Below are 12,747 nucleotides of genomic sequence, written 5' to 3'. Positions count from 1 at the left end.
AAAGAACATTAATGGTTCAAAACAGTGAAAGTGTCAAGGTTGCAGACTCAAATTAAAGCCCAGACAAGTTGTCTCTTGTGGCCTGTGTGAAGCATGTAACTTGCTGCATTTATTTATGTACCTCAGGAATGTGACTAATTTGTGAATGAGAATCTCATGCCTAGGATTTGTTCTGCATTGATAACTCTTCTGTGAATGTATGATGATTACTTATGAAAGCATTTAAGATGAAAGGAGGTGGAAATCCACTGGAAAACGCTTCTAACTAGCTAACAGGGTGCAATGTGTACAGACGTTGTCAAAATGATCTTTTAAACAATAAAATGATCAGCATCCCCAGGAAGGATCACGCTTGTAATGTCCCAGGATTTATGTTGCTGTCTTGTAATACAACAGGAGCCGTGTCACTTTGAATGTTGGCTACAGCCAAGTGGCATCTCTAGTTTAAAGCATTGAGATTAGACTCGACAACTCAGCCAATTAGTGATAATATAGGAAAACAATCCGAGCTGTTTATTGCTCATTTCTATCAGTAATTCATTTGACCTATATCAGCAGTAAGGTACTTTTGGCAGTCAACATGTCTTTGAACTTTACAGACGTAGCCGTGGAACCAGCCAGATTGTTCCAAACCTTGAACAGATGGGAATAGTTAATATTATTGCCATCATTTGTCACAATACAAAACTGTCTAAAATAATACTGGATATGAGCCCTGAGTTTCACATTGATATACAGTGGAGGAATTTAGCAAATCAGGTGTTAATGATAGTCTCAATAAGAGCCACAAATAATGGCAAGCTAATCTTCCTTCAGAGTTGACCACATGTTAATCCACAAACAGGAGCCCTTATTAAGACCGGTAGGTTCTGTTTCCTTTTTAGGGATATAATGTCCATATCACTTCAGAGCAGGTTTCAAGATTTTCCTTTAGAACTGGTAAGGAACTAACCAGGCACAATCTCTACCTAACAGGATCTTGTGGAGAAAAGATCACTTGTATTGTCAGTCAGTGAAACTTCATTAACAGTTTTAGTGAGTTATTGTTTTAATTAATTCTATGAAAGTTGGGAGTGTTTTTCATGAAATTTTCCTCATTTAACTCTTATTCCTCAACGTTAAAACCTACAAATGTCTTATAAATAATATCAAGGATATCTAAGTGTCAAAACAAATTCAAAAATAAATTATTAATAATGACACACCTTCATTCTCATCACCTCCATGTCAACACTTGGTACAGTAATTTAATATCTTGGAAATCATTCTTCTGTTTAGCCTGTCACACAGCAATTATATTTCTCTACTGTGTGGCTGTATTTTGCTTGTCTAGACATTCCTTTAATGATGTGAATTAGATGAATTAGTTGAATTTCAGTGGGTAACCTGCAAATTGTACTCATGCATATTTCTTAAACTAATCATAATAGCAGCTATCCTAACTGATTTGGACACTAAGTGGCCATTCTTTTAGGTACTAAGTACAATATGAAAAGTGCACTGTCCAAGTCAGGAGATTTGATAATACAGTAGATCAGAACACATATTTTACCCATCTCTTTAAAACCATCTGCATGTTGAGATGAAAGTATTTGTATTTTCAATCTTCCTAAAGACTGAAATTGATAATTTTTTTTGTACTGTCAACTTATGTTTGATATAGCTCTAACTTTATTGTAATTATTTCTTATCCTTAGAGTTTTTTGTGTTATGGGAAGTGATAATTTTCAACTTCAGGACCTGGGCAGTCGTTTGGTGGAATGTATCACTGACTTTTTACAGATGTTCTTAAGGGTGTTATATCTGCTCAATCAGGTCACAGCCCAGGTGACCAATGGTGGAAATAATCCCTTGAAACTAGCACAGATAAAGTTTGGTCTTCACTGTCTGCACCTAATACATCCTGGATGAGACAGGAGAATAATATTCCCATAGTGCAGCCTACCCCATTTTTCTTCAAAGTAAATGAATGAAAGAAAAATCAGATAACTCTATTGAACTATTTTACATTCTAAATTTATTCATAATTGAAGCAACTTTTAAACTAAAATGTTTAAAAAGAGAAGCATATTTCGCTACCTACCATACCTCCTCCTCAATAGTAATCCTGCTTCCCTAACCTCCTGCTCCCTGCAGACCCACAGAGTGTGGGCTCTTTCTCCCTTGCAGCCCATCCTCTCATCACTTCCCTTTCATTTCCAATCAAAACTCAGATTCAATCCATTCCAATGTAGATGTGCAGATCCTGATGATTCAGAACTGTCAGGGCTTTGCCAATCCTTGTTATTTCTAAATGTTCCCACACTTGGCCTCCCTCTCCTGAACCCATGCTGTGAATGGTGACTTTGGCAAAAGGCAACAAGGCAGAAATAGCTTTGAATGTTATTTTAAAAATATATGGATTACAAAAGCCTGAGCACTTCTGAATCCCCAGGACTCTCACCTCCATAATATCAGCTGTGATCAGAAACCCAAGAGCAGGAGAGGGAAAGTGCTCCGGAGTGAGCTGGGGAAAGAGAAAAAGTCCCATCATAGAGGTCAGGAAGTGGAAAGATGCTGAAACTCAGAAGCCGGAGAATAGGGAGAAGCTGCAAGTCAAAGATTAGAGAGGAGGAGAGTCCACAATTCAGAGATCAGGAATGTGGAGAGACCAAAATGTGGAGGTCAGGAGCACAGAGAGTCCAAAATGTGGAGGTCAGGCATGTGGAGACACCAAAACATGGAGGTGAGGAATGGGGAAGGACCAAAACACAGAGGTCGGGAGTATGGAGAGACCAAAACAAAGAGATCGGGGTGGGGTAGAGGCTACATTTTGAAGGTTGTGGAGAAAGGCAAAAGGTCAGGTAACAGGAGAGGCACCAATCAGGTTATGTTAAAACAAATCTCAACGATACCTAATGAGATTATAAACTCCATTAATTTACCAAATTTAAAGCAAAACACCATTAAGCAAGGCAACTTTAAATGAGGGCTAACTGTGCAAAGTCCCACCGTATAAACTTCTGAAGAAATCATCATTTCAAATCCATTTTCTATGAAATCTTGATTTGTTTTGTTCAGTATTTCGATACCCTAAGATTATTTTGCAAATACTGAATAATTTTTAAATGGTCTTTAATAATCTATTTCTATAAATGAAATCATACTTTGTTATTTGGAGTTCAGTTATATGTTCTGAATGTTCTGTTTCTCATAATCTCTATTTTATGTGACCTCAAAAACAATAACTAACTTCCTAGTGGAAAAAATTGTACCATTCGTAATGAGTCTTATGAATTTCAATACAATGTTAATGTCATCTGGCACTTGTTGGAATTACTGATTTCTAAAGCTGCTTGTAATGTATCATCTTATATATTCTATTGTTCATGGTGCGTTAGCATTGTTTATCATGGGTGAAGCACATTATGAACTGTTTGTTCTATTTTAATGCACTGTGCACTTCATGGCTCAGTATCTCAGTAACCCTAATATTGTTCTGTGTTCCAGGTAAAGCTTATCCTCCTGAATTCTATTATGATACGCCAAACCCACTCTGGCAAAACCGAGCACGCGTGTACTCCTATATGTTGCAGTGGACTCAGATGAACCCGAATGCTGTTGACCGTATCCTTGCATATCGTTTGGGGATCAGGCAGGTATGAAATTTTAATCACCTCTATCTCTCCCTCCCGTAGAAATAATTTTGCTGTTCTTCAAGGAGTATTGCTTGAAGGTACAATGATGGGCACTAATTTGACCAGTTGTGCTGTGACAGTGGTTTGATTAGTGAGTTTAAAGGTGCAGTGTCTCTGCGTGATTTATTATTTCAGTACACTGGAGACGTTGTGAAGAAGAAATGTGATTTTTTATTCATGCGGTGATAAATAATATCATTGTTACTGAAAAGAATTACCATGTTGGCAGCAACTAGTCACAGGATAATTCTTTTCTTAGCTCACCAAAAATGGGTTCAAACATGGGAGCACTTCTTATGATTGTCTCAATTGTGCTTGTGGCAAATTTCCTTAAGGGTAGCTTCTGAAACTTATGACAAGCAGTAAAGATATGTAAATATATTCAAAAGATGTTTGCTTACAGCTGTTTGTATTGATGTTTTGCATGGTTCAGTCACTGGATGAGACTTGCTGTCATTATTTTTCATCATCTTGAGAAATATCAGGCAAAATGCAAGCTCTGTGAAAAAGATGAAGGTTTGGTGTAAAACACAAATGAATAGATCCTGCTCTAATGAAAATTGCAATAAAGTAATTTTGTAGAAAATGAATACATTTAGTCAAAGGGAGACTGGTATGTGAGCTTAATTTCTTCACAGAATTTCATAGTGTATTGGGTTCTTTCTTGTAACCTTTTGGCTTGCCTTCATGTCTAACACCATAAATATTAAACAATTAATGAGCAATTATTTCTCTCAGCTAGTTAAATGTTTGCACTAAAATGCAGTTAGATAATTTTAATCCAGTTCCCTGTGAACAGAAGCCTACAGTACAAAACCACTTCCAAGTAGAGTTGGAGTGTAGTGTGAGGATGGAGGATAACCCTCTGGTGGTGTAGTGATAGCAAGGTCCTATCATAGACCAACAGACCAAGGATCAAGTCCAACCTGCTCCAGAGATGTGTACTATCTTGGAGCAGGTTGATTAGAAAATATGTAGAGTGAGAAATGTGGGGCTGTTGTGGTACAGTGCTACTGTCCGTACCTTTGGTTTAGATGACTCAGGTTCAATATCTTAATAAAGTCTTAATATCTAAAAATATCTTAAGGTTCTAGGGTGGTTGTAAGATCCAAGGCACTACTTGAAAAAATCCCAGGGAATCTGCACACTTGCTCGCCGAGCCGGTGTGTTTGCTTGCAGACATTTTGTCACGCTGCTAGGCAACATCGTCAGTGCACCTCCGGTGAAGCATTAGTGTTCTGTCCTGCTTGTTATTTATATGCCTCAGTTTGCTGGGGTGGTTGGCATCACTTCCGGTTCTATCTTTCAGTGGTTTGTGTATCGGGTCCTGTTCAATGTGTTTGTTGATGGAGTTCCGGTTGGAATGCCTGGCCTCCAGGAATTCCCTGACATGTCTCTGTTTATCTTGTGTTATAATGGATGTGTTGTCCCAGTCGAATTCATGTCTTTCTTTGTCAGTATGTAAAAAAACACATTGAACTGGACCCAATATACAAGCCACTGAAGAACAAAACCGGATGTGATACCAACCACCCCAGCAAACCGAGGCATATAAATAATAAATGGGACAGAACATCAACGCTTCACTGGAGGCGCACTGATGATGTTACCTAGCAGGGTGATGAAACGTCTGCAACCAAACACATCGGCTCAACGAGGAAGTTTACAACCTCATCCACAACCTGAGCTACAAATCTTCTCAAAAACTTTAAACCCAGGGAATCTGACGTAACATTTATACCTGACCCAATCTCATTAAAACCAAATCATCTGGTCACTTCCATTATAACTGAGAATAGGGAGTTGACTGTGCACAAATTGGTACCTATGTTTGCTATGTTACTTTAATGGTGCTGCATGACTACTTCACTCATTACGAATTACTTTGATGATCTAGGGAAGTGAGCTCTTTTCCCTCATTTTGAGTTAAAATGCTTTGTTGAATAAGATTCATGATGCCCAATCTGCCATGGCTTGGAGTCACTTTACTCGTGCAGTTTTCTGCCTGCCACCCTTGTTAGTTATGCATCCGGACTCCACATTGCCTTTCACGTGGAATCACCTGGCGGAAAGGTAGAAGTGCTGGCCACTGCTGGGACCTTCCATTACTGAAGGTGCTTGTACCATGTTTGAAGCCCAGCTGCACCCACAACAGACACTGCCAGCCAGGACCCGTCTCTCACGTTGTGGTAATCCACCATTCTCAATGAGCACCTAGCCCAGAAAGACAAAGCAGCTCCGCACTTCACCCACAGAGACCTGGATGTGGTCGTGGACAGGATGGGCAGCACCTTATCCTGCTGACTGGCGAAGGAGGACACATCACTAGTTCGAAACAAGTGGAAAGCACAAATCACAGGCAGTGATAGTGCCGTGTCCATGTTAAACAGAACACATTGCAGTGCAGGAAGAGGTTCAATGATTTTCTGCGCTCCACAACGGTAAGTGTCACCACCTGCTTTCTGCGACCTCACACTCATAGGGGTACTACTCACACTAACTCTGCCACTGCACATGTCTGTCACCGGGGCTCACAGACTACACTTTCATTATTGAAACAGTATATCCTCTCAGTGGTTCTCGCTCACCTCATGCTTCCAAAGTACTAACCCTTTCTGCACTCTGTGCTTGCTAATCACTCACTGGGAACATTTTACCACCTCCTTGCTCCTGCATCGCTACTAATTGCTCTTCCATGACTTCAAAGCTCAATCCCTTACTTTATCTTATGGCAGGAAAAGTTGGCCCATAACCAGGCCAGCAAGTTCAAGACTCGTGAGGGAATAGCAGACATCAGGAAAAAATACCTCAAGTTGGTTGGAGAAGGGCACAGCTGCTGTCATGAGGATGTGGAGACCTCAAGGGCAACCGTTCAGCTAAGCTTCATGGCGCTGAGCTATGCTAATCTCCCATTCTTACCCAGGTTAATTCATTCTTATCCTGCACAAGCTTTATCCCACTTAGACAACTCATTCCCTCTCTTTGCCCGCGCTGCCACTGGTGACACCTAATGAAGGGCCAGCAGGAAGATGCAGCGCTGGAGACCCTCAGCTCCACCTCTACCTCTGAGGAGGAAGCAACTGTACCCTCAGAGGTGCAATGTCAAGACTTTGATGCAGGCTGTCCACCAGCTCAGGTCACCTTGGCGGGTTTGCTTTTTAGATTAGGCTCAGAAGCACAATCTGGTGAGAATATCCCTGGCATGTTTCCACAGCTGGTTGAGGAAGAAGGCCTACGTCTCTGAACCTCTGAGGACTACGACAGATGATGTGCCTACTCAGCCCCAGGCAGAAAATGATCCCATGGTGTAGGCCATTAATGACTTTGTTTAAATGCACAGACAGGCACAAGAATATCAGGCCAATTTGTCAGAAAGCATTAATAAACAGGACTGAAGGATGGAGGACCACATTAGTGGTATTTGCACAGTGCAGGCTCTGGCATGTATACATCTGGCTGGCGCCATGGTCAAGTTGGTGACTACCTTAGAGAAACAGGACATCCAGCAGAATATCAGAGTCTTCTCAGAATCTCAGAATATCAGAGATTTGTGCATGGATTTGCACTCTATTGCTGTAGCCATAGGCCTTCGACATCGAAGGCACAATAGAGTCATAGAGCTATACGGCATGGAAACAGACCCTTCAGTTGAACTGGTCCATGCTGACCAGATATCCTATATAAATCTAGTCCCATTTGCCAGCATTTGGCCCATATCCCTCTGAACCCTTCCTATTCATATCTCATCAAGATGTCTTTTAAATGTTGTAATCGTACCCACCTCCAACACTTCCTCTGGCAGCTCATTCCATGCAGGGACCACCCTCTGCATGAAGAAGTTGCCCCTTAGGTCCCTTTTAAATCTTTCCCCTCTCACCTCAAACCCATGCCCGCTAGTTTTGGACTCCCCCAACCTGGGAAAAGACCTCGCCTATTTATCCTATCCATGCTCCTCATGATTTATAAGCCTCTATAAGATCACACCTCAGCCTCCAATGCTGCAGGAAAATAGCCCCAGCCCATTCAACCTCTTCCTATAGGTCAAACCCTCCAACCCTGGCAACATTCTTGCAAATCTTTTCTGAACCCTTTCTAGTTTCACAACATCCTTCCTGTAGCAGGGAGACCAGAATTGCACGCAATGCTTCAAAAATGACTGAACCAATGTCAGACAGCAGTGTAGAATTCTTTCTCTGTTGATTCACTTTCCACTGCCTTTGTCTCCCTTTTTAAAGTGCCGTTGTTTTGATAATTTTTTCCCGAAGTTCCAAAACAGTGCAACAGCTATAAGACAGTAATTACTGCTCCTAGAATTCAAGGAAATCAGCTCCACCACTGAAAATACCTCCAAAAAGGAGCAGATCTTACAGCCACAACGTTTTTCCCGTCCTCCATCTTGGATTACCCAGGGGACAAGGGCTTGACGCAGTGTTCAAGCATTTATTTCCAGAATCTTCTCTCTCCGCCTTTTCATCCCTTGCTGCAACTTTAAGTCACTCCTTTAAACCAACCTCTTTGACAAAGCTTTTGGTCATCTCTCTTAAAGTCTCTATGTGGCTTGGTATTAGGTTTTGCCTGATCGTGCTCCTGGGAAGTTTTACTATGCTAAAGATGCTGCATTTAATTACAAGTTGCTGTTGCTGTTAACTAGAAAGAGTTAAAAGTGATAGCAGTACAATAGCTGTCTTACATTTCAGTGTTTTTCTGCTTACATGTGCTCATAATTACAAACAGTTTAATAAAGATTCTTGTTTAATGGATGAGACACTTTCAGGGACATTTTCTTCCTGTGGCTTTCGATTGTTCTTTGTGCCACTTAATTGCAATTGACACAAATACAATTTTCTGAACATAGTTATCTAGAAATGTGATGCAGTGTTAAAACTATTTGGTAATTCCAATAGTGCAATTGAGCTGACTCTAACTGACAAATTTAAACTATTTATGCAGGAATGGTTCCAGTGATAGCCTAAAAATGCTAATAGGCCAGTTGCATGCGTCAATGGATACAATAACCAATCTTCTTGCATGCTTTATTATAAATTGCGTATAAATGTTTCAGCTACAGCAACACACTGAGCAGTGTTTTGGTGCTGGACAGAGAAAATGAATGAGACATCAAACAACTTCAGACCAGCAACAACAACGTTTGTTTATGGAACACCATTGCAGCAGAGCGATAGTGATTTGCAACATGTCATTCATAATGAGAAGATTTCACTGCCTAACTGGGCTTAACAAAAGACTTATATGCCAATTTGAAACTTGGAGAAGTGGCTCTCCTACTTAATTCTTTGGCTTGCAATTCCCATGACAATCCTGCTATCAAAATTATCAAATTAAATCACAAAACTTTTCCTAGTTTCCAGAACAGTAATTTGGAAGTGTTATCTTTTTGACCCAGGGTTATGCTCTATACACTAATAAATTCATGTTCATACTAAACATTGAATTGGAAAAGTGACAAAGTCATTGATGGGAGTAATCTATAAGCTCCCCAGCGGTAGCTATACAATGAGATAGAGAATAAATCACGAGGTAATGAGGGCATGTAAAAATAGCAGTGTCTTAATCGTGGATGATTTTAATCTTCATGTGGATTGGGAGAGTCTGATTGACAGAGGAAAAATTAATACAGTGTATTCAAGAATGTTTTCCCAAAAAATTTCATGGATCCAACCAGGGATTAAGCTATTTTAGATCTTGTGATATGCGATGAGGCATGTTTAATAAATGATGTAAGAGTAAAAGATCCTCTCGGAAACAATAACCATAACATGGTGGAAGTTAGCATTCAGTTTGAGAGGGAGGAATTCCCATTGTCATGGGAATTATAAAGGAAAGAGGGCTAGCTGCACTGGACTACAAATGGAGTTGATCACATGGATCAGTTGGTGCAGCAGCTAGAAACAATGAGGAATTGACAAGAACTGGGAGAGTGATGTTTAGCAGTTGCAGGAGGGTAGAAAAACAGCAGAGTCAGGTAGTTCTGAGGAAGGGTCACCGGACCCGAAACGTTAACTCTGTTTTCTCTCCACAGATGCTGCCAGACCTGCTGAGCTTTTCCAGCAACTTTGTTTTTATTCCTGATTTACAGCATCCGCAGTTCTTTTGGTTTTTAGATGCAGTCAGGTAGATGGGTTACTGCTAGGAAAGATCGGAGGGGTAGACATGTAATGGAGGAGTCTCCTGTGGCTATCCCCATCTCAGACAAGTATGCTGGTTTGGAAAATTTAGGGGTGATAGGCTCTCAGGGGAATGTAGCACTTACAGTCAGGTTTCTGGTACTGAGACTCACTCTAATGTAATGAGGGGTGCATCAGGTTCCGAGTGATCGATTGTGATAGGGGACTCTCTAGTCAGAGGCACAGACAGATGTTTTTGCGGCCAACAGCAAGACATCAGAATGGTGTGTTGCCTCCCTGGTGCCAGGATCAAGAATATCTCAGAGAGGGTGCAGAATATTCTCAAAGGGGAGAGGGACCAGCAGGAGGTCATTGTACTCATTGGAACTAATGACATAGCAAAATAAAGGGATGAGGTTCTGAAGAGAGAAAGTAGGAAATTAGGGAGGAATTTAAAAGGTAGATCTTCGAGGCTAGCAATATCTGGATTGTTCCCGGTGCCAGGTGCTAGTGAAAGTAGGAAGAGGCGGATTTGAGCATATGAATGTGTAGATGAGAAGCTGGTGCAGGTGACAGGGATTTGTACTTTTGGATCATTGGATTCTCTTCTGGGGTAGAAGTGACCTGTATAATAAAGACGGGTTTCACCTGAATGGAATGGAGCCCAATATTCTGGCGGGAAGATTTGCTAGTGCTGCTCAGGAGGCTTTAAACTAATAAGTGGGTGGCTGGGACCCAAAGAGATAGTGAGAAAAGAGATAAGTCTGTGGCTGGTACAGTTAAGAAGAGGTGCAAGTCAAACAGTCAAGGCAGGCAAGAGAATGAGTTAAGACTGATAAGATTAAGCAGCATCTATTTCAATGCAAGAGGACTGATAGGCAAGGCAGATGAACTCAGGGCATGGTTGGGATCATGGGACTGGGATATTATAGCAATTACAGAAATATGTCTCAGGGATGAACAGGGCTGGCAGCTTCATGTTCCAGGGTATAGATGCTATAGGAAGGATAGAAAGTGGGGCAAAAGAGGAGGGGGAGTGGTGATTTTGGTTAGGGATAACATTATAGCTGTACTTAGGGAGGATAACCCTGGGAGTATGTCCAGTGAAGTTATTTAGGTGGAACTGAGAAATAACAAAGGAATGATCATCGTATTGGGATTGTCCTCTCGGCGCCCCCCAAAAAGTCTGCAGGAAATTGATAAGCAAATTTGTATGGACATCTCAGATATCTGTTAGAATTTTAGGGTTGTAAAGGAAGGGGATTTTAAATTTCCAAAGATAGACTAGGACTGTCATAGAATTAAGGGCTTGGATAGAGAGAAATTTGTTAAGTGTGGACAAGAAAATTTTATTATTCAGCACATGGATGTAGAGAGGGAGCAAAACCTGACCTTCTCTTGGGAAATAAGGCAGGACAGATGACTGAGGTGTCAATTGGGGAGCAATTTGGGGCCAGCGATCATAATTCTATTAGTTTTAAAGCAATTATGGAAAAGGATCATCCTGGTATAAAAGTTAAAGTTCTAAATTGGAGTTAAGCCAATTTTGGCGGTAGTAGGCAAGCAATTTCAAAAGTTGATTGGGAGAGGCTATTCACAGGTAAAGGGACAGTTGAAAAGTGGAAGACCTTCAAAAATGAGATAACGAGAGTCCAGAGGAAGCATGTTTCTGTTAGTGTGAAGGGCAAGGCTGGGAGTTGTATGGAATGCTGGATGGCTAGAGAAACTGAGGCTCTGGTCAAGAAAAAGAGGGAGGCATATGACAGGTATAGACAGCTGAGATCCCTCAAGGAATATAAGGGCATTCAAGAGGGAAATCAGGAGGGCAAAAAGGGGACATGAGAGAGCTTTGGCAAATAGGGTTAAGGAGAATCCCAATAGATTCTGAAAATACATTAAGGGCAAAAGAGTAAATAGGGCCCCTTAAAGATCGATAAAGCCATTTATGTGTGAAATTGTAGGAGATGGGTGAGGTACTAAATGCATATTTTGCATCAGGATTTATTGTGGGAAATATGGAAGCTAGAGAACTTGGACAAATAAATAGTGATATCTTGAAAAGTGTCCATATTTTGAGGAGGATGTGGTGGACATCTTAAAACACAATAAAGGTTGATAAATCCTGGGGACCTGATCAGGTGTATCCCAGAACTTTTTGGGAAGCTAGGGAAGTGATTGCTGGGCCCCTGCTGAGATATTTGTATCATTGACAGCCATGGGTGAGGTGCTGGAAGACTGGAGATTGACTAATGTGATGCCATTATTTAAGAAAGGTGGTAACGAAAATCCAGGAATCTATAGACGGATCAGCCTTACGTCAGTGGTGGGTGAGTTATTAGAGGGGATTCTGAGGGATAGGATTTGCATGTATTTAGAAAGGCAAGGACTGATTAGGGATAGTCAACATGGCTTTGAGGAGGACAGTTTGTGTGGACCCCTAGACATGAGCTTCCACATTGCTGCCTGACATCAGTCAGTGCGGGATGAGGCCATAGTAGGATCATTCATTGCAAATGATTGGCCCTCTGGCACCAGGAGACTTTCTGCCTGCTGTCACTGCTTGGATGGGGAGTGAGATCCTAAGCCTTTAGATGCCTGGAGCATTGAAAATTACAGAGGGTGCATCTAAAGCTGGTCAAGCAGGGCAAGGGCCTGGATCTATGCAGAATAAAAATCCAGCCCAGTAACAATGGTGAAGACATAGCTTAATCACAACCACAAAGGACGCCATTTATGGCTTTGGTAAGAGCTGTTTCAGTGCTGTGGCAGGGACAGAAATCTAATTCAGATTTAACGCTTAAGGAAAATAGGCAGGGATTTGGGAGGTCCAAACATATTCAAGAAGAGAAATATGTTTCAGACCCTGACAATATAATCATGCCATGTTTCATAATTGTTGGGCAGGGAGTTAAGATTTGCTGTACCAAAGGAAAAACTTAATAATT

The 12,747-nt window shown here is 41.1% G+C and overlaps 1 protein-coding gene across 1 annotated transcript in view; it reads left to right on the top strand.

Annotated features, from left to right (window-relative positions):
• The window catches only part of mdga2a (MAM domain containing glycosylphosphatidylinositol anchor 2a), a 570,544-nt gene that overhangs the window by 376,509 nt on the left and 181,288 nt on the right, over positions 1-12,747 (top strand). The window contains exon 10 of the mRNA XM_048600082.1: positions 3,490-3,638. Coding sequence (XP_048456039.1) covers positions 3,490-3,638 — 149 coding nt within the window. The remainder of the gene's footprint in view (positions 1-3,489; positions 3,639-12,747) is intronic.

This window comes from Rhincodon typus, chromosome 8, assembly GCF_021869965.1.
Source record: "Rhincodon typus isolate 14 chromosome 8, sRhiTyp1.1, whole genome shotgun sequence".
Taxonomy (NCBI): Eukaryota; Metazoa; Chordata; class Chondrichthyes; order Orectolobiformes; family Rhincodontidae; genus Rhincodon; species Rhincodon typus.
This window is presented reverse-complemented; position numbering and strand designations above follow the sequence as displayed.